The sequence below is a fragment of the Limanda limanda genome, chromosome 4 (assembly GCF_963576545.1).
Source record: "Limanda limanda chromosome 4, fLimLim1.1, whole genome shotgun sequence".
NCBI lineage: Eukaryota > Metazoa > Chordata > Actinopteri > Pleuronectiformes > Pleuronectidae > Limanda > Limanda limanda.
Genome location: NC_083639.1, coordinates 24,476,323 through 24,495,780, shown reverse-complemented (window position 1 = coordinate 24,495,780; position 19,458 = coordinate 24,476,323). Strand labels below are relative to the sequence as shown.

Genomic DNA, 19,458 nt, shown 5'->3' with positions numbered 1-19,458 from the left:
TCTGGTGGTATGAGATCTATCTATCTATCTATCTATCTATCTATCTATCTATCTATCTATCTATCTATCTATCTATCTATCTATCTATCTATCTATCTATCTATCTATCTATCTATCTATCTATCTATCTATCTATCTATCTATCTATCTATCTATCTATCTATCTATCTATCTATCTATCTATCTATCTATCTATCTATCTATCTATCTATCTATCTATCTATCTATCTATCTATCTATCTATCTATCTATCTATCTATCTATCTATCTATCTATCTATCTATCTATCTATCTATCTATCTATCTATCTATCTATCTATCTATCTATCTATCTATCTATCTATCTATCTATCTATCTATCTATCTATCTATCTATCTATCTATCTATCTATCTATCTATCTATCTATCTATCTATTTATCTATCTGTCTGTTTTGGTGGCTGATTACAGAGTTTATATAGGATCGAAACACATCTCAGCTGAGCCACTAACACATCCAGCAGCATGGCTGAGATAGCACAGTGTGACAATGGAACAATGCCGCCTGACACATGAACACACAAGAGTGGGAGGCCAATACCCTGAGTCAACACAGTACTCTGGTCTGAAGATAATTTCAGGGTGACCAGACTGAAGAGGAGAACCTCACATTTGTGTTTGTTACTTTATGTGGAAAATTAAGGTTCCTTCAGGATAAAAAGGCAGAATAGCAGTTTCAGCTGTTGGGTCCTTTCAAATTTTTTAATAAACAGGTTTAAGGAGTTGAATACAGTGCGGGTTTTTTTTTTTTCTGTTTAATAGTGTGTAGTGATTTATTCACACAGACTGAAGCAGGTGGGTTAACCCTGTTTACATCTATTTTACCTAAAAAGATGAGTTAACAGAGTTTATGCGATATTAGCTCAGCTTAAAAACATAAAAATAACATTAATGAACCAATCGTGTTGGTTCATTAATGTTTTCTTCTGAGCAAATTCCTTACCCTCCAGTACCACCACATAGCAATTTAACTAAGGGTCAATAGGTTAGTTACAGAAAGTCAAATCAAAGTGACAAAACGGTTTAGAAAGATTCCGCTCGGTCTTTCATAGAAACAGGGATTTGACTTGAAAGGTTGCCAGTGGAAACCAGAAGCAACATACACAGTGTGAAGCTGTTGACTCTGTGCCAAGTCCTCCCCAGTGTCAACTGAGCAGCCTCTGAATCAGACTCGGCACAGTTTTGCAGACCAGGATTTGATTACATCCTGCTTTGAATTGTGAGCTTGGCTTTATCACAATCACATGAGGCATGATCCAGATGAAACATACGTGTTGCAAACTAAACTCTGTATGAGGTTTGTTTAAATCCATTGAACTTCGGTGTTAGGTCTAGTCGAGAACATTTCCCATTTAATGAAAGTCATCTTTTGTTTGGAATATTTCACTAAATGTAAGCATTGATTTGTGTCAGTGAAGTGATGGACAAAGCCCCTAAAACATAAAGGCTACTTTATTTGATACTGTTTATTTTATTTTTGAAATCTCAACCAGCAGAAGAAAAAAATGTAATTCACAAAGAGAATTAAACAGTGTTTCCATTGTGCAGCATGTATTAAAACTTAACATTGTATACCACACATATCAATACATCCTATAAGTTATAAAAGTAACGTTTTTGTTATCTCATTAATTATTCACACAGTTCTTCATTATTTACACTTATGCTGCAATAAGTTAAAATCCATATCTCTGTTTTACTTGTACATAGAGGTTCATGAATTCCATTGGAAAGTGACAAAAACTTGACTCCATTGAAACAATTCATATCATTCAACAATCTTTTCATCATCTGATTGAAGTTCGAGTATTGGTCATTGGAGTGTTGGAGATTCCCACTGTCCAGTGATGCCTATGTAGCACACTGTTTACCAATCAATCTAACAGGTGATTTGACAAAACTTAGCTGAAACCTTACAGCTGAAATTAAACTACAGCTTGGACAGATGTTTTTGGTGATTTTATCAGAAGTTTTTTTGTCTGACAACTGGAACAGAAAAACATGAATGAGAACGGCTTTTGTGCACTGCTGTAAAATACTATATGTATGAGCACAGAGAGGGGGAGAGAAGCACACAGGAAGAAAACATCAGAGAATGATGTCATAAATATGCTTATTAGTGTAGATGGTGAACCAGTGACATTTAGTCCCTGTTTAGGCCTAGTGATCTGATCCCAAGTGGTCAGCCTTAAGTCCTTGCATGAACGCACTAAAATTTTCCTTAATGTGTCTTGAGATCCAATCTCTCAGACCACATTTGGAGGTGGTCTGGGAGACATGTGGTCTCATTGTTTAACCAGTTTGAACACAAATGTGTCATGAGCCACACATGAGGAACTTCCAGCTGAGCTGACATTCTCTGACCCATCGCAATTTCACAATCAATCTTAAGTAATTTTACTCTACTCACTGCCCATTGGTGTCTTTTCCATCACCATTTAGTGACTCTCCATTCAATTGAAATCCCATTTTTGTTTACTTGAAGAATACAAGTCAAATATTACATCTCTGTTTAGCTCTGTTTATTTTTCCACCACTTCTGCTAAATGTTCCACTATGTTCACCAGCTGCTCTCTACTGTTGCATTAGATTAAATTAGACAGTGAATTTATTACAGCATTATCACTGAGAACAGCTGCTACTGGAAACAAAGCTGATAAAAGAAAGAAAATCAAAATAATGAGGTAGGTGGTAAAAATCATAGACCATCCAAAATTGGTTTCTAATGGATTTACTATTACAAGTTACCACTTTCACTTTGCCCATCCATAGTTAATGGGATAGTTCACCGAAAAATTTAGATTTGCTCATTATCTACTCACCACTATGCAGATGGAGGGGTGGGTGAAGTGTTTGAGTCCACACAACACTTCAGGAGTCTCAGGGGTAACTTTGTTGCAATCCAATACAATCAAAGTAACTGGTGACCAAATGTTCAGATGTAAAAAAACAACAGAAAAAACACAACATGCCTCCAAAATTATAACCATCAGGGAAAAAATCCACCACCTCCTCCCAATGAATAGCACAGATACATTGTCTAGTCCAGAAACCATAGAAACACCTGTAGCACCAGATTTACATTTGGACCAATTTATCTTCCTGAATTGACGTCACTAGTTTCATCGTCTAAACCAGGGGTGTCCAAACTTTTTGTCCCGAGGGCCACATACAGAAAAAGGACTGGGCCACTCACGCCGCCACGACCCCCTGCCCTGGAGTGGACTGTTGACAGTCGCGTCGCTCAGGGCGGGGGGGCGTGGCGGTGTGGGGTGGTGGCGTTCTGAGGGACAGCTAGCAAGTCAGCAATGCAATTCACCGCCAGACCACTAGGTGGAGTAACGTTTTTTTGTCGAAGACAACCTTAGAGACACCTTCTTTGTCGACTGTTTATTACTTTTTCTGGAGGACAAATTTGTCCCTGATCTTTCTACACAGCTTCGTACACTCGTCGACCTGCAAATCGACATCAGCCGAGATAAAAAATGACATGTAATCTCCTTCCAGGAATTGCAGGTCATCTGCGTGTCCATGTATTTAGTCAGTGACGGGTTATACAAGTGGTCATACTTTCAGATCTCTTCTGCCAAGTGCTCTTCTATTTGGTCCATATCCGTTCTTCTAAATCTTCCTTGGTTTCTGCCGGTATTATGGGGCATGAAACCGGAAATATGACTCTGGAAAGGATGTAGTTAGCGGACCAATCACAGCCTTGCGGGCTGCGTGAGGCTTGCGTAGCTTTGTCGTTTAGTTACAAAAATTGGTGAACACACGCAAGCACGAAAGAAGGGGGACGCAAGGGGCTCTTGCGTGCCCCTTCTTGCGTGTCTCTGAAAACGCAGAAGCATGCACCAGCCTCTCTCCTGTCGACGAAGCCTGGCCCCATAAAGCAAAACAAATTATTTAAGTAAGTGCCATTTGAGCGCTACTAAATTTTGAGTTTCAAAATTTTTTTTTTTTTATACATTATATTTTTAGACTTTGATGCGGGCCAGCCGCAGTTGGCCCGCGGGCCGCAGTTGGCCCGTGGGCCGTAGTTGGCCCGCGGGCCGTAGTTTGGACACCCCTGGTCTAAACCAACAACTTGTCTATTAGACCCTTTAAGGACTTTTTAAGGAAGTTTCAAGTTCCATTTTAAATCAGATGAATATGTTTTTGTTGACGCTTGATCCAGAGGTTTTAGCTAATTATAGAGCCATATCAAACCTGCCCTTCATTTGCAAACATCCTAGAAAGAGCTGTTGCTAACCAGCTGTGTGATTACTTAGATAGTAATGGTCAGTTGGAAAACTTTCAGTGAGGATTTAGATCCATCACAGAACAGCACTATTAAAAGTTACTAAGGACCTTTTCATGGCATTAGATAATGGACTTGTCTCTATACTTGTCCTGTTGGATCTTGTCTGAGGAAATCAGAAGGGCTATTATTAGCATACACAAGACTTACAAAGGGTATAAGGCCATCTCCCTGCTTACCCTAACAGATCGAGACAGATGGCCACCCACACTGAGTCTGGTTCTGCCAGAGGTTTCTTCCAGTTAATGAGGGAGTTTTTCCTCTCCACAGCGCTTCCTCATTTTTAAAACTGTTGGGTTTCTCTATAAAAAAAGGTTAAGGTCTTGATCTTCAATGTAAAGTGCCTCGAGATAATGTATATATTGATTTGGCGCGATACAAATTGAATTGAATATGGAGGCATGTTTTGTTTTTTCTGTTGTTTAATTATGTCGGAGATTTTGGTCACCAGCTACTTCAATTGTATTGGATTCTGCTCTCACACTGTTTACCCCTGAGACCTCAGAAGTGTTTTGCAGACTCAAACACTTCCCCCACCCCTCCATCGGCATAATAGAGAGTAGATGATAAGTCCATTTTAATTTTTCAGCAAACTATCCCTTTAATTTAATTATTGTTGGATGCAGCCTGTGTGATATTTCTGTCAATCAAACACCGGTTGACATTTACAGATGTTGACATTTACACTGTTTATTCACAAAAATTCTATAAAATCAGCCTGTAACAGTAGAAACCATAAAAACATTTAAAAGTTTAAAGTCAAATGTGAGAATAGTTTAGTTGGAAGGGACATCCAGCTGGAGAGCTGACCTTCGCCACAGTGACGCACATGGAGGTCTGAGTGTGTGAGAGTTCAAGGGATGTGTATTTCACTGTGTGTATGTTGTCTGATGGGTGTTAGGATGCAGCTGCATTCTTGTACAGTCTGAGCAGAGCCAGATAGATCATGAAGTCTGCATGAAGTCTGCATGCTTTCAGTGTGCAGCAACCTGGAAACACAAGGTTTGTTTAAGCCTATGTGGCCCTGTGTCTTAAACGTGCATGCAGGACACAATTCAAAATACCTAAAAAGACAGTAATGCAGGTGGTTACACAACACACAGTGCGGCAGGTGCAAGGACAAGTTATGGAGCTACTCCAAGGATGCCATAAAGACATTTTACCTGGTGAACACATGAACTAGTCACCCCTCCCATGGACTATTACTCTGGGTACAGTGACTGACTCTACTTTACTATTTACTGTACATGAGGTCAGGAAGACAACAGAAGAATCTGTAAGAAAGACGTCAACCACATATTTTGATTTCGATTGACTTCGGGACAATACATAAATTACCCACGTTTTAGTATGGTGTGTTTTCATCTTGATTTCTATTTGTGTTTAGGAATATACTAAACAAAAAACAAGTAAATACAAGTAAATACAATAAGAGTATGTACACTCTATGTAGCCTTAATCAGAGTAAATCAAACAAAAGTAACTCCAACTTGGTGGTTTATGTATGTATCAATGTCTCAATGTCCCTATTCACAAAGGAAACACCATAATGGTTTTCCCATTTTGGCTTAGTGGAACCTGACTGGCCGGATGAACTGGGCGATGACTGTGAGTCAGGCTCAACATTAGTGTTTGTCCTGAGCTCTTTTGTCTAAATGAGAGCAAAGCCATGCAACCAGATCCCAAAATCTGATAGAGAGCCATCAACACTGAGTGGAAGGTAGAGATCAGGAGTGTAATGTGCTGTGTCCTGGTGAGCCTCCGAACCTCAAGTTAAAATATCATCTTATCACACTGGGCTGCAATCTGTACTGCCTCATAAACTGAACTGTTCGGTTTTCTATAATATTGTGAGGTCTCTATCTTACTATGTCAAGTGCCTTCAAATAACGTATGTTGTGATTGGCACTAAAAAGATCAAATATAATTAAATTGAATTTAAGCAGGTCATTTTGCATGTTTCTTTTGAATTTGTTGTATGTTATGCACACATACTTGTAAGGAGATAATACTTATTTACCACAAAGTACATCTCTTCAGCATGTTGACCGCTAGATAGTGGATGACTTTGTGCTCCAGTGTCCAGACATCCCATTGGCTCGTACAGTATGACGAATAACAGCGGGCAGGCAGCTGGGAGGACAGTTAAGTGGTTGAAGGAATTTCTCCAGCGGAGAACAGCTGCTGTCACCAGGTGGTTGGTTGACTTTGTTCTGTGGCTGTGTCCTCAACATGTGTCCATGGCAGACCTTTGGTCAAAGTTGTACACTGGAGCTGTAGTTTCACTGTCTACCTAAATTGTTACTTCTAAGACAGAACATAAAAACACATTTAGAAGAAACAAAACAAAAATCTATATATATGTAAAACTTTACACACTGATAGCCTAATACACGCCATTGTGTGTTCTGGAGACGCTTAACTGGCTGAACTTCTCAAGCTTCATTAACCATCTCTAAAAGGATTAGTTTACTGAAAAATGAAAAATTCACTGATTATCTACTCAGCACTATGTTGACAGAGGGCTGGGGGAATCCAGAAAACAAACAAGTACAAGTATAACAAGTACACCCCATGGGCAAGAGTGTGTGCGATGTTCCTGTGTGCTCGTTCGTCTGAGGAGGCTATCAGAGGACATTTATGTTAAAAATGTGGTGTAAATGCCGCTGATTCGAGTCAGATATGAATGGCTGGGCTTTCAGACACTTGAATGACACCAAACGAGCAGTATTGAGGCATTAAATGTTATTTCTGTTGTTTTATTATGACTGAAGAGACTCCTGAAGTGATTTGTAGAGTCAAACACTTCACCCACCCCTCTATCGGCATAGTGGTGAGTAGATAATGAGTGAATTAAACATTTTCGGTGAACTGTCCATTTAAACTGATGGTGCTTCCACTTTAATATGTAAGAGAAAAAGTTCAACACAGGTAAAGCCTGCTGTGAACACAAATGTTTCTCAAGTGATTCTAAGAGCTCTTAATCCTTTCTTGTCAGATACATTCATACGTTCATACAATCCATAGTCACACTGTACCCTGCTCTACCTTCTTAAAACATAAACAAAAAAGTCTCATCACCTGCACCATCTCATTTAAAGCACACAAACCACAGGTTAACCAATACCCTTTAGCTTTCCAGTGTGACACACTGGACCATATGTGTCCATTCTGCACTAAAAGGATTCTTGGTCATGTTTAACTGTTCATGTTCACCACTGATCACAGCTCAGCATTCACTGTCAGTCCTTCTGCTCTAAACAGCAGCTGTGGTAACATTTTCCTCAACATTGCTGCCAGTGGCTGCTGTGCCAGTCGGGATCCCATTAACAGGTGTGTGTGGGGTGACTTTTGCCAGTCGGTGCTCCTTGCTGTGGATGCAGCTGCGGGCACACATCTGGCAAGAGGCGCAGGCCAAGTTGCAGCAGGGTAAAAAGCGACAGATGCTGACACGCCACAGGAACCAGCCAGGTGACCAGCAGCACCAGCACAGCACCAAGCCACCTGCTACCACAGCCAGGATGATGTAGAGGATCAACAGAGACAGGGAGGAAGGAGAGTCTGGAGGTAAAAGAGATACAATACAGTTTTCTTGTAACATAAACCTACAGTGCTCAGCTGTTTTAAAAAACTATAGATTTATATATTCTGCAGGAAACCATGTGCTTGGCCCTGAGTGCAACAAACATGGTGTGAGGCAGTTTAAAAGCGCTCACAAGACAACAACACAACCAGCCATTCACAAACACTTAGATCCTTCTATTAAACTGCCTTTCTTAAAGGTAGAGTTCACCCAAAAATGAAAATTCACTCATTATCTACTCACCACTATGTAGATGGAGGGGTGGGTGAAGTGTTTGAGTCCACAAACACTTTTGGAGTTTTACTGGTAAACAGTGTCTCAGCCATATCCGATACAATTGAAGTAAATGGAGACGCGGCTCCAGAGGAGAATAAGAGAGGACATTTAGGCTGAAAACATGGTGAAAATGACGTTGTTTTTTTATCCAATTTGAATGTCGGGGCTGACACCACTGGAGCAGTATGGAGACATTTTAAGTTTTTTTTCTGTTGTTTTTTACATTTTAAGAATCAGTCGCCATTTACCTCAATTTGGCTGCAACACTGTTTACCTGTGAAACTCCAGAAGTCTTTTGTGGACTCTAACCCTACACCCACCCCTCCATTGGCATAATGGTAAGTAAATAACAAGTGAATTTTCATTTTTGGGTGAACTATCCCTTTAAGGCCAAGGGAGAAAAAGTATCTGGAGAAAAGCCACAAAAACATAGGGTGAATACAAAATTCACACAGAAAGACCCTGGATGAACTGGGATTTGAACCATCAAATTGTGTGGTGAGGCGACAGTTCCGAGAAGGGCAAAGAGAAACTTATTCTACAACTTCAGAAAGTGTGAATGAAAGCCTCTAAAAATACTTCCACAATCAGCCAAATACAACTCTCGCTACTGTTTTACCTGTTTTAAATATAGATAGAGATGCATTAGATTTGTGAATCAAAATTGTGGTGGCTGTGGACTAACATAATCAGCCATTCTCAGGGACCCCGTCTCAGATAAGGGCCCTTGGCAATTGCCTTCTTTGCCTGCCCACTCACTAATTGAGCCACATTCAAACAAGTTGTTACTAAACAGTGTGTTGATTCACCCAGACTATGGTTCCTCCCTGTGGGCAGACAAAGGTCTATTTAAATGTATCTCAGCTTATAAACAGCCACGTTGCACTGCAGGCAAATGTGAATCCCCCACTCTCTGAACAGTCTCAATAGAAGAATGGTTGTTTTCTCAGACCAGCCGGGTCTTAAAAGACGCCAGAAGCTGACGGCCCGGCCCAGACACTCTCTGTTTGCACCTCTGATGCTGGAATAGAGACAAATAACTCAAAAGGCTGCTTTGAGAATCCTTCAACACCATTGGTTTACTAGCTGAAATTAACAACTCAATAGCCAGCCACCTCCATCCGCTTTATATCACCAGGCTACTTTGCATCTATTATTTTGCTGACCAACCAACTGACTGCATACACAGTGAGTCAATCTAGTCTGGAATGGGGGATTTTCCTGCAAGCTGAATATAACAAAGATTTATTGTAATACTTTGGTCACTCACCTTTAACTGACTCATGGCTGGGAGCGCTGTCTGGCATGCCGCAGTTCATATGTGTGGGACGTGGCACTGTGGGTGGATTCCCAAAAGATGGGGGTGGTGTGGCTATCGGTGGTGGAGGTTCAGGAGGTAATAACTGACCTGCTGATGAAGGACAAACTTGTGTCAACTATTAAATGGTACCCAAAGTAATCATGACCACAAAAGTACTCCTTTTAATATGTTATGATGACTATTCAGAATCCCAGAATTTCCTCCCAACAAAATTTGTTTTGAATGATTGAGGGTGAGGTTTTGAGAGTGCTGCTTGATCAGGGGGTAATGACTTTAGGAAGCATGTCTTTCAAAGCCAGCATTCCAAGGGCCACCTCATCACCTAACTGACCTCTGCAGCCTGTGGTTAAGTTTTCCTCCAGGTCACTTCCATCCCCACAGTTGTCAATGCCTTTATCATCACACACCAGGCTGAGAGGGATACACTTGCCATTCCTGCAGGTGAAGTAGGGGTCACTGCTGCACTCTGATTGGTTGAAACCTGAGAAGGAAGATGGCAATCAAGGAATCCGCAAAAGAGGAAGGGCCTGCATGTGTTTACCTCAGATGACGGCTGGACAGCAGCACCACAATAATCCTGGTTGGGCTACACAACCACGCTATGATTATACTTTCCTGCATTGCATTGTTTATCTGTCATTAATGAATCAAACATTTCTCAGAGACCATATTCTAAAACGTATAAAAACAGCAGAAACATGAAAAGAAGCTGCTGAGATGACACATTGAATCACTGACACTAGTATAATGTAACATTCATAAAAATAAAAAACTCTGACCTACATGGGCTGAGTGGTGGCGTTGATGATATTTCTAACAAATAGCAGATGCCAACAAGGGTGGTGGATCCTGATCATGGTGGTAGCTGACCATGGACTATGATTACTACAAGACTGCTGCAATATACAATATTGTTGTATATCAATGTTGTAGTTAATATTATTTTGCTGACATCTCTTGCACTTCTGTCCATCCTGGGAGAGGGATCCCTCACATGGGGATCTTATTCCCCTGTTAATGTTTTTTTTTTGGGGTTGTTTATCCTTACACTTGTTGAGAGTTATGGACAAAGGATGTCATGCCTTGTTAACCCTATAATAAAAATGGCATTTGTGAATATGAGCTATACAAATAAAATTGTATTGATCGAAAAAAAAGAAGAAAAACTATATTTTTGGATGAAAAAATTGAGCCACACACGTTGAAGATAGAGACAAAGCGGAGACGTGCTGTAGAAAAAAAACACATGATCTCTGCAACGGAATTAATGAACCCTTGTCCTGCCTCTGCCTGCTGCACCACCCTTAACCTGAACTCCACCTGGAAGCTATTTCTAGGGTTTTTCCTAAAACACAGTTAAAAATCACATTTTTTCCCTACACTGATCTTAAACGTGGCTTTTCCAGAATCTTATTGACAGAAATCGGTTGTAATGACGTGTGAGTAGCAGGCTCATTTTATACCAATATTTTTAACATTTCTACCTCAACCCTTGTATTGGTTCATTGACACAGAGTCATCTAAAATGTTCCAATAAACACATTCTAAAAACAAGTCACTGGAAGGTGGACAGATGGTCAGATGTGGAGACAGCTGTCCTTTAACCAAGTCTGCATCTTACTTACCCAGTCTGAAGGAGGTGAAGTCTCCCACAAAATCGACTCTGGGCTGAGTTCCCCGGGTCACCAGCCTTAGGGTCAAGTAGTTTCCTGTTGACAGCACTGGCCTGGGTGGGCTCTTCCCACAAAGAGGTGGCCCTAGGGGAGGTGAACTTCTGTCCCTCCCATCATAAAACTGAACATATGAGCCAGCGTGACACGGGTCCCCCAGGTTTTCACCAGAGGTGGGCTCCAGTCTCGGGTTGAGGGCTACAGGGTCATGAGGGGACTCTGGGAAGAGAGGGGCTGGGCTCATAGGAGCCACTCGCAGCAAACTGTAGACCAGGAAGAAACGGAAGTGGAACTGGACTTTGTCTTTAGGAGAGATGGCCTGCATGGTGAGGTGGCAGTCAGTCCCCATGGTTACAAAGTAGTACTTCTTGGATTCCTGATGCGAGTTCACGATCATGCCGTCACCTCGGATCATCTGGCCACAGAAGTCCACCACATTTACTGCCGAGGGAAACACAACTCTCAGAGAAAACAGATACATGGAGATTTTACAACAATGAAATGAATCGAACTGCAAATGGACAACTGTGTATAATTGGGATTTTTTTTTATTCTGTTGATTGTGTAAATTTATTGGTAACGAAAACAAACGGTTTATAAATCTAATTATATTACTGCTGAATCTAGAGGTAGAAAATCAGGGGCAAAATGGGATGAGTGGCACGTCATATACCCTGATTGAGAATCTCCACAAAGCTGCGATGTGTGGACAAAGAGGGAAGCTAAATGAAAAATTCCAGTGATGCAAAAGAACAAGCTCAGAGTTATTTTTTCAGTGAGTTATTTTTTTCTTGAGTACATATTACATTATCAACAAGGCCCGGGACCCCCACCTGACTTGGACTTTTATTCCGCCCCCACACCCCTAAGATATGTTAAATTAACACATATTATTATATTATATATATGACACTGTATTACATTGCATATTGCAATTTGACACTGTTCACTGTTTTGCTTTTTGCATTGTGCATTTCACCTTTACTTCACTTTTTATAGCTTTTATCTTTTATATATTTTCATATAGATATGTTTATGTCTAAATAAATGCTACCTTGTATAAATATAAGAAAAAGTGAGTAAATAAGAAGCAAACAGTTAGTAAATATATATTGTTTTTTTATTATTAATATTGTTTTTCTTATGTGTGGTGTATTTATTGTGTTCTTATGTTTCTATGTTCATTGTATGCACCAATAACCAAAGCAAATTCCAAGTAGGTGTAAACCTACTTGGCAATAAATACTTACTGATTCTGATTCTGATTATAGATGCAAGGTAAAAACATGTGCACATAAGTGTAAACCTACATCAGCCATGCCATCAGTGTTGTTGATAGTTTGAGAAGCAGCTCACTGCTCATCCTCAGGCAGGACCAGGACAGATGGGTGGGCAGATCTGGCTTCAGCAGCCCAGACCCAGTCACCCAGTGCCCCCCGCCTCTGGGCTGCGGGCCAAATAATGAGAAAATTTACAACCATCCCTGGAGTTTATTAGCTCTGTTACCCTGGGAGACAACTAGATCCTCCTGCACTGACCTCCAGGAATGTTCCAAAGCCTGGGAGCCCCTGTTGGTGGGAAGCAGCTTATCCCCTCTTCACCACACAAGTCAATACAAAGCCCCAGAGACATTGTTCAAAACATGGAGGACCAGAGGACGCCAAGTCCCCGGTAAACTTTTTTTTACAGGATGATAATTTGAGTCTTTTTAAACACTATGACTGTAAATGGAGTCCATTTCAGGGAGAAAATTCAGAGGGTGAGTGGGGTTCAATGTCCTGAGCGACACACTGTAGTGAGAAATGTCTCTGAGACAGTATTGTATGGAACAGGGAAGCAACCTCACTTTCCATCCACGTGTCCTTCTAACAAACCAATCACTTTACACTGAAACGTATCCAGTCTACAAACAAAGTACATGAGTAGCACAGTGGTTAAGATGAACAAACTGATTTACACCAGGAGGGAGAATTCATTTACAAAAAGCATGAACCACAGCATTTGCAATTTCAAATCAAAATATTGATTTATATCATGATAGGTATATTTACTGAATCATTTGGAAATGTTACATGGACTAATAAATCACTATCTTGCATTTGTCCAGGGAATCCAATACTTCACATTCAAAAATGAAAAACCATATAAATTCCATTCTATCAATACACCTAATTTATTTGCACTATTTCCCACAATGTTGAATTTAAGTGAGCTTCTCCAGTAAAAAGTATAGCTCAACATAAACTACAGTAAATGGTTTTGTATAGCGCTTTTCTAGTCTTGATGACCATTCAAAGCGCTTTACAGTACAGTTTTACGTTCAACCATTCACACAATGCATCTATTAGCATGTTGTTGTTCTATGAGGGCCAATTCAGGGTTCAGCATCTTTCCCAAGATTTCCCAGTGAAGACAAAGGAGCAGCTTATGACCCTAGACCACTCGATTTGCACATATGAGCTCATTTAATACAAATGACTGTATCTTTCTATAACCCTAAATTTGGGCAGAAATCCAGACATATTTTGAGTTTTCAGATGGTAAGTAGTCTACATATCAATTCTATGGTCCTTTAATATTGGACAGCACAGACAAAACCAACATCTAAAGAGTCAAGTCCAATTACAGAATAATGTGATCATGCTTTAAATAAAATACTCACAGGACCAATACTTCAATAAGAGCCGATGCTACTTTTGGTCATTTGTACTACTACTATACTCGGTATCCTAATGTTTAAATATTCACTATAATGTTCAGTGTCCAAAGGGAAGAAGTTCAAGATGTATTCGTCCCTATATTCTGGTTTTGACAAGAGGGCAATGTTCTCCGCTCTTTGTGAGTGAAGCTCTCAGTGGCAGAGGTGAACACACATGAACGTAATAAATCTAGATTGAGAGACAGCAGGCAAACTTTCCAGATCTGATCCTGAAGAACCGGCACTACTCTCCGCTGCCATCCCACATGCCAACCAAAAAGACCAACCAAGAAGACCAACCCAGGCAAGTGGCTCCAGTCTTACCGGTCTCGATGGCCGAGCTGTGCAGAGTCATGAAGCCGAGCAGGAGGAGCAGCATGAACACACGCTGCCAACAAGTCTCCAGCTCCATCATCCAGCAGACTCAGACTCACTGACGGGACATCACGGTGACCGGATCATCCCCCCCCTCAGCTGTGCTCTCTATCATCACTGCCTCTGTCCGCTGCCTCTCAGACCCCTCCGAACCTCCCCCTCTGTCCCCTCCTACTACACATCAATCTTCTATAATAAAGCCATTAACGGGACAAAAATAAAAACTATCCTCTACCTATCTGTAGCATATCCCCCGAAAGATGGTCGAGACTTTCAACTATTTGACGCTACGTCTATGGGCGCTATACGTAACTTTCAAAATAAAAGCATGGAAAAAAATTTGAAAGAAAAACAGGATTTTTATCTCGGAAAAACAGGGGGGAAAAAAGTTCGAAAAACAGGATTTTTATCTCGGAAAAACAGGAAGAAAAAAACAGTTCGAAAAACAGGATTTTTATCTCCGAAAAACAGGAAAAATCCTGTTTTTCGAACTTATTATTTTTTTTTACCCAGAGCTTTTTTTTATTTTTTCAAGTGAATGCAATACGCTTCCGTACTACCACAACTCATTCATATATTTTAAATTATAAACAGACTATCGTGCAGCGTTAAGTGAGAAAACGTTGTGTTCATCCTGCCTTATTTGCAATGAATATTTTTTTATTGTCAATGTTTTTCATAAAATGAAACCGATTTTGCTTTATTACTGGTGGTCACGAGTGTGCTTGGTGGAATGCAATATTACTTTTAAAACCTGCTACACTTGACCTGTGCTGTTTTTCAGGAAAAATAATGTTGGCTATTTCAGCAGTCTGTTTAAGGTCCAGTGGGTAAGATTTAGGTGAAAGGGATCTAGTGGAAGGCATTTTATACAAAATAATCCTAGGAATGTTGTCACTAGTGTTTTATTATCGACATCCTTACCCTAGAATATGCCGTTTATATTTAAATAATTAATTAATTAATTTATTGATGATTTATTTCAAACTTTGTATTCATGAATATTGCTGCTGTGACAGAGATCAGCACCCGTGACAACTATGAATGACTGTGTCAGTCTGATATGGTTAAATACAAATTATCAAAATGATCTGGCAGCAATTTTGACCAACGGTTTGACCCACTTATCTCCCTCGGCAGAAGTTAATCTGAGGACATAGAAGAAAGCATGTTCGATTCCTACTGACTGATACAATTTAGATAGACAACACTATTCAAATTCTAATTAAAGTGCACATGAATTCATGATTGAAAGTTTGACCAGTTGAAGTTTTTCTTTTAGATTCGTAGAAACCTATATGAATACAAACCACGTATAATGTATAAATAGAATCATCATCATCATGACAACATGTACCTCAGCTGCACCATTACAAAATGTTTTGTATCACCACGTCCGTACACAAAACCAAGCTTTGTGTGAATCTGCTGCCCTCTTGAGGAGAGAAGCGAAGCAAACTAGTGGTAAGAATTCTTACATACTAACAAATAATGAATTACATGGTCAAAACTCAGATTAAGGTATTGGTGAGGTTACCTTTAAAGCCAAAGTAAAGAGATATACATTAACGTAGGTAGGTTAAAAAAAGCTAAAGCTCCAAGTGTTCCACATACCTTGGCGAAATTTCACTTTACAACCAGTTCCCATTTTAGGATGATGATGAATGTTTTTGTTTAATAATTTTTTTTGAATCCACCCGTCATGTGTGATCATTTCTGAGTGATTCTGTACGTATCTCATCATCCATGTGATGTCATGCAGAGGTTCTACTTTCTGCTTAGTAACAACCTCTTCCTCTATACAGTCGTGTAGTTGTTTGTAGCTTAGCAAAGTAACTCAACCAGTTTGAAGCTTTTTTATTTATTTGTCTTTAATCTTAGAAAAGTTAAGTTTTCAAAACATCACAATTAAAATCAAAGATAAACCACATTCAAAAGATACAGATCGGTTAAAAGCAAAATCAGAGTCAAAAGGATATTTACAAAATATAAATAGAACAATGATTAGAGCTGGAACTACACAAGAGGTAGACCATGTGTACATGGTACTTGCTTTCACTAGTGCTGTCAGACACTGAACTGATTGTTGCAGAATATGTTTTCTGAAAAACACAATTACACTGACCACAAAAAAGGTAACAGAAAATATGACAACACTTCAAATTAATGGTATACGGCAGGATTCTAAAAGGTCTCACTCAACAAAACAATGTGTCACTCAAATATGTCCCACACTTCGTACACTGTACACAAGTTCCCGTACAGGTAGGGAGCATTTCCTTTACCTGCACAGAACAGAGAGAAGGAGCCACTTAATGATTCAATATGTTTTGACACTATGTTGGTGAAGGCAGGTAATCAGATGATACATTCAAATCATCTGCGACAACAGTGAGAATCCTCTGAGATGCACTTATATTTGGCCTTTTGACTGAAGTAATAATACCTCTTGTGGACGTTGCTGAAAGGCATTCTGGGAATTTAAAGTGGAAGAGGCCGGTTGGTATATTTAGACCTATTGCTAAAATGTCATAAAACAACTGGAGGAATGTTGTGAACATCACAGACATTTAATGTGTGCATTAATGTGTAGGATCATTTCTGAGAATTTTTTTTATTTTTCCATATAAAAATCCAATGTTTCATCTGTCAATCAAACCTAACTTTAAATACATGTTTCAGCCTGTATTTTTTCATCCAGGGATGTGGAATTCCCCCCGTCATGTTAGCCGTGCACAATCATAAGCCTATTCGAAATGTAGCAAAAGCCTTTTAATGTTTGCTCTGTCTAAGGTTCATCTGTAAAAACAAGTGATTTGTCAAATCTGAAAACTGCATTAAAAAGAAAATGAAACACTAGTGAAATGAGCATGATCACCCCATTATCACCTAAATCATTTGTATTCTGAGAGAATATCAATGCATTATCTCAAAGACTGTGCTTTATTAATTCCGAAACGGTTAAATATCCCCATATCATTCATAGAGACCTCTCCCCCATCACACCTCATAATCAGTTGCATTATTGGGCCACTCCTTATAGGCTAAAGGCTAAACAAGCAATCAAGCACCTAAACCACATAGAGTGGCGTTTTACTAATATGTGTTTCTATCTTAAGGTCTGATGAAATGAGCCATGTTCACTGTAGCATTCCGCATTTCAGGATACCATTTTTGTCAAATCAGCCAATTACTTATTGTTACAATTCTAAAAAAAAAACTAAAAAAAAACCATTTCACTAAAACAAAAGAAATTAATAAAAGTAGCAGTTCTAGTCTTTAAATGGTAGTGAAAACCATGCATGTGTTTGTGCCCCTATCAATTTCAGTCAGAGAATAATTTAGTTGTTATTTGCTTGGAGTTTTGTAAACTACAAATTACTCTGACAGAGGGACAGAAGCTGTGAGGAGAGGTCGGTAAAGACCTAAAGTGCAACTGTTCCAGACAACAGGAGCTGACTTACACTGCTGACTCCTCACTGTGATGCTGAGCTCACCTAGTTCTCTAGAGGCAGGAAGCATGCACAGCCTGGTGAAACTAAGGTTTAAAGGCTGGAGAAGTGTAGTTGTATGTTGCTTATTAAAGGCAGTAAATCTTTTTTGGGTTGACTACACGCCTGCTTGGATGATGTTGTTGCCCGAGCTGACAGCAGCAAAGTGGCTACATTTGGCAGCAGCGGTTTAAGTTGGTAGCTGAAAAGATCTTTAAAATATCAAACAATAAGTATTTTAACAGTTTTATTTCAAACATAAATCATGAAATAACCTTTCATTATGAGTTTCAATAATTTCATCAATTATTTAACAAATTTTGGGTTATTTATAGGGTTGATAATTTCTGTATATAAAATATTGAATATAACAGGGGTTCCATAAAGAGTGCGTTGTGGATCAGTTGCATCAGAAATACTGAAAAGAAAACTTACAGGTAGTGTTTCACTAATGTTTTGACCAAACTATGGCAGTACTGCATAATCTGTTTTATTTAACTTGTAATACGGGTACAGCTGATATTTAACTATTTACGGAGGCAAGGAAAAGTAAGGGAACCGTATCATTTATGCACACAGCACAGTCAATCTGAAATGAATGAAATCAGTGTTCAGTGTTGAGAATTTAAAAACTATTAGAAATGGCACATTTAGCCACAATTGTTCTAAAATATGAAAATTCAAAATAAAACCATGAAAACATGAAGTACCATCAGCCTTCTGTTTTTCTTTGCCCCCACAAGACCACAGCACCAGCTGTAGCAGGTCAATATGTAGCACCACAAGAAACAGCAATATGTGCAAGTAGGTCATTTCTTTTTTGCAAACTACACGTTTATATGTCGGTTCATATAAGTCTATAATATCATATAAGGCTTCAACCAAGTCTAGAGGTAGTGGGGGTTGCTCTGGCCCTGTTATTATTTAAAGGTTGGAAACTGACAAGTTTGGGAATCCCTGGGTTAGGACTTGTTAAACACTATGAGACAAATTGTGATTTATGAATATGGGCTATACAAATAAATCTTGATTGATTGATAACTTGTTTTCTTCACATGTAACCTAGTCCTAGGTGAAGATCAGATACAAATATATGAGCAACCCAAACGTTTCACATTCATTTTCCTTGACACTGTACATACTGTTTGTGTTTTCCTTTCTCATCTGAGATCTCAAGTGTTATGCACTGCAAACCTGCTTAAGAAAAAAATGCTGTTATGAATCTATGTGGAAGCAAAAAAAAATGTAAAAAAATAATGGCAGCAAGTAAGTCCTAAGTTCAAACCGAACCAAAAGTGTGCTATTACAATAATCAGTAATTTTCTACCTATCTGAGTAAATGTTTCTGCCCTTTCTATGATAATATAAATCAAATGGAATATTTGGATGTTTAGTTCATTATAGCTCTAAAATGCTCAAGAAAGACCTACTTCCTCATTTTGTTGTTCCGAACGAAAACCACAACATCAGGAGATGTATCTTTAAATCAAAGTATGAAAAAGCAAAAACTAATTTTGGCTTATTAAAGTTGACCCTGAGCTTTATTTCTTGTCATGGCCATACCAGGGCAGATAAACCCTCTGCTCACAAGAGAGTGTTCAGAATGAGGAAGGAAAGGAATTATTATCTACCTATTATCACAGGGATCCTCAGGGGAATGGGGCAGGGAGTGGTGGTAGTGCCTGCTATGAGAAATAGCCTTTCACTC

At 39.3% G+C, this 19,458-nt stretch overlaps 1 protein-coding gene across 1 annotated transcript; it reads right to left on the bottom strand.

Moving 5' to 3' along the window:
* Positions 1 to 7,147: 7,147 nt before the first annotated feature.
* ldlrad2 (low density lipoprotein receptor class A domain containing 2) lies at positions 7,148 to 14,296 on the bottom strand. The gene is made up of 5 exons (XM_061069990.1): positions 14,209 to 14,296; positions 11,142 to 11,627; positions 9,848 to 9,997; positions 9,466 to 9,606; positions 7,148 to 7,897 (listed from the first exon to the last, which is right to left on the bottom strand). The coding sequence occupies exons 1-5, from the start codon at positions 14,294 to 14,296 to the stop codon at positions 7,593 to 7,595; spliced, it is 1,170 nt and encodes a 389-aa protein (XP_060925973.1). The 3' UTR covers positions 7,148 to 7,592.
* Between the last annotated feature and the right edge of the window lie 5,162 nt (positions 14,297 to 19,458).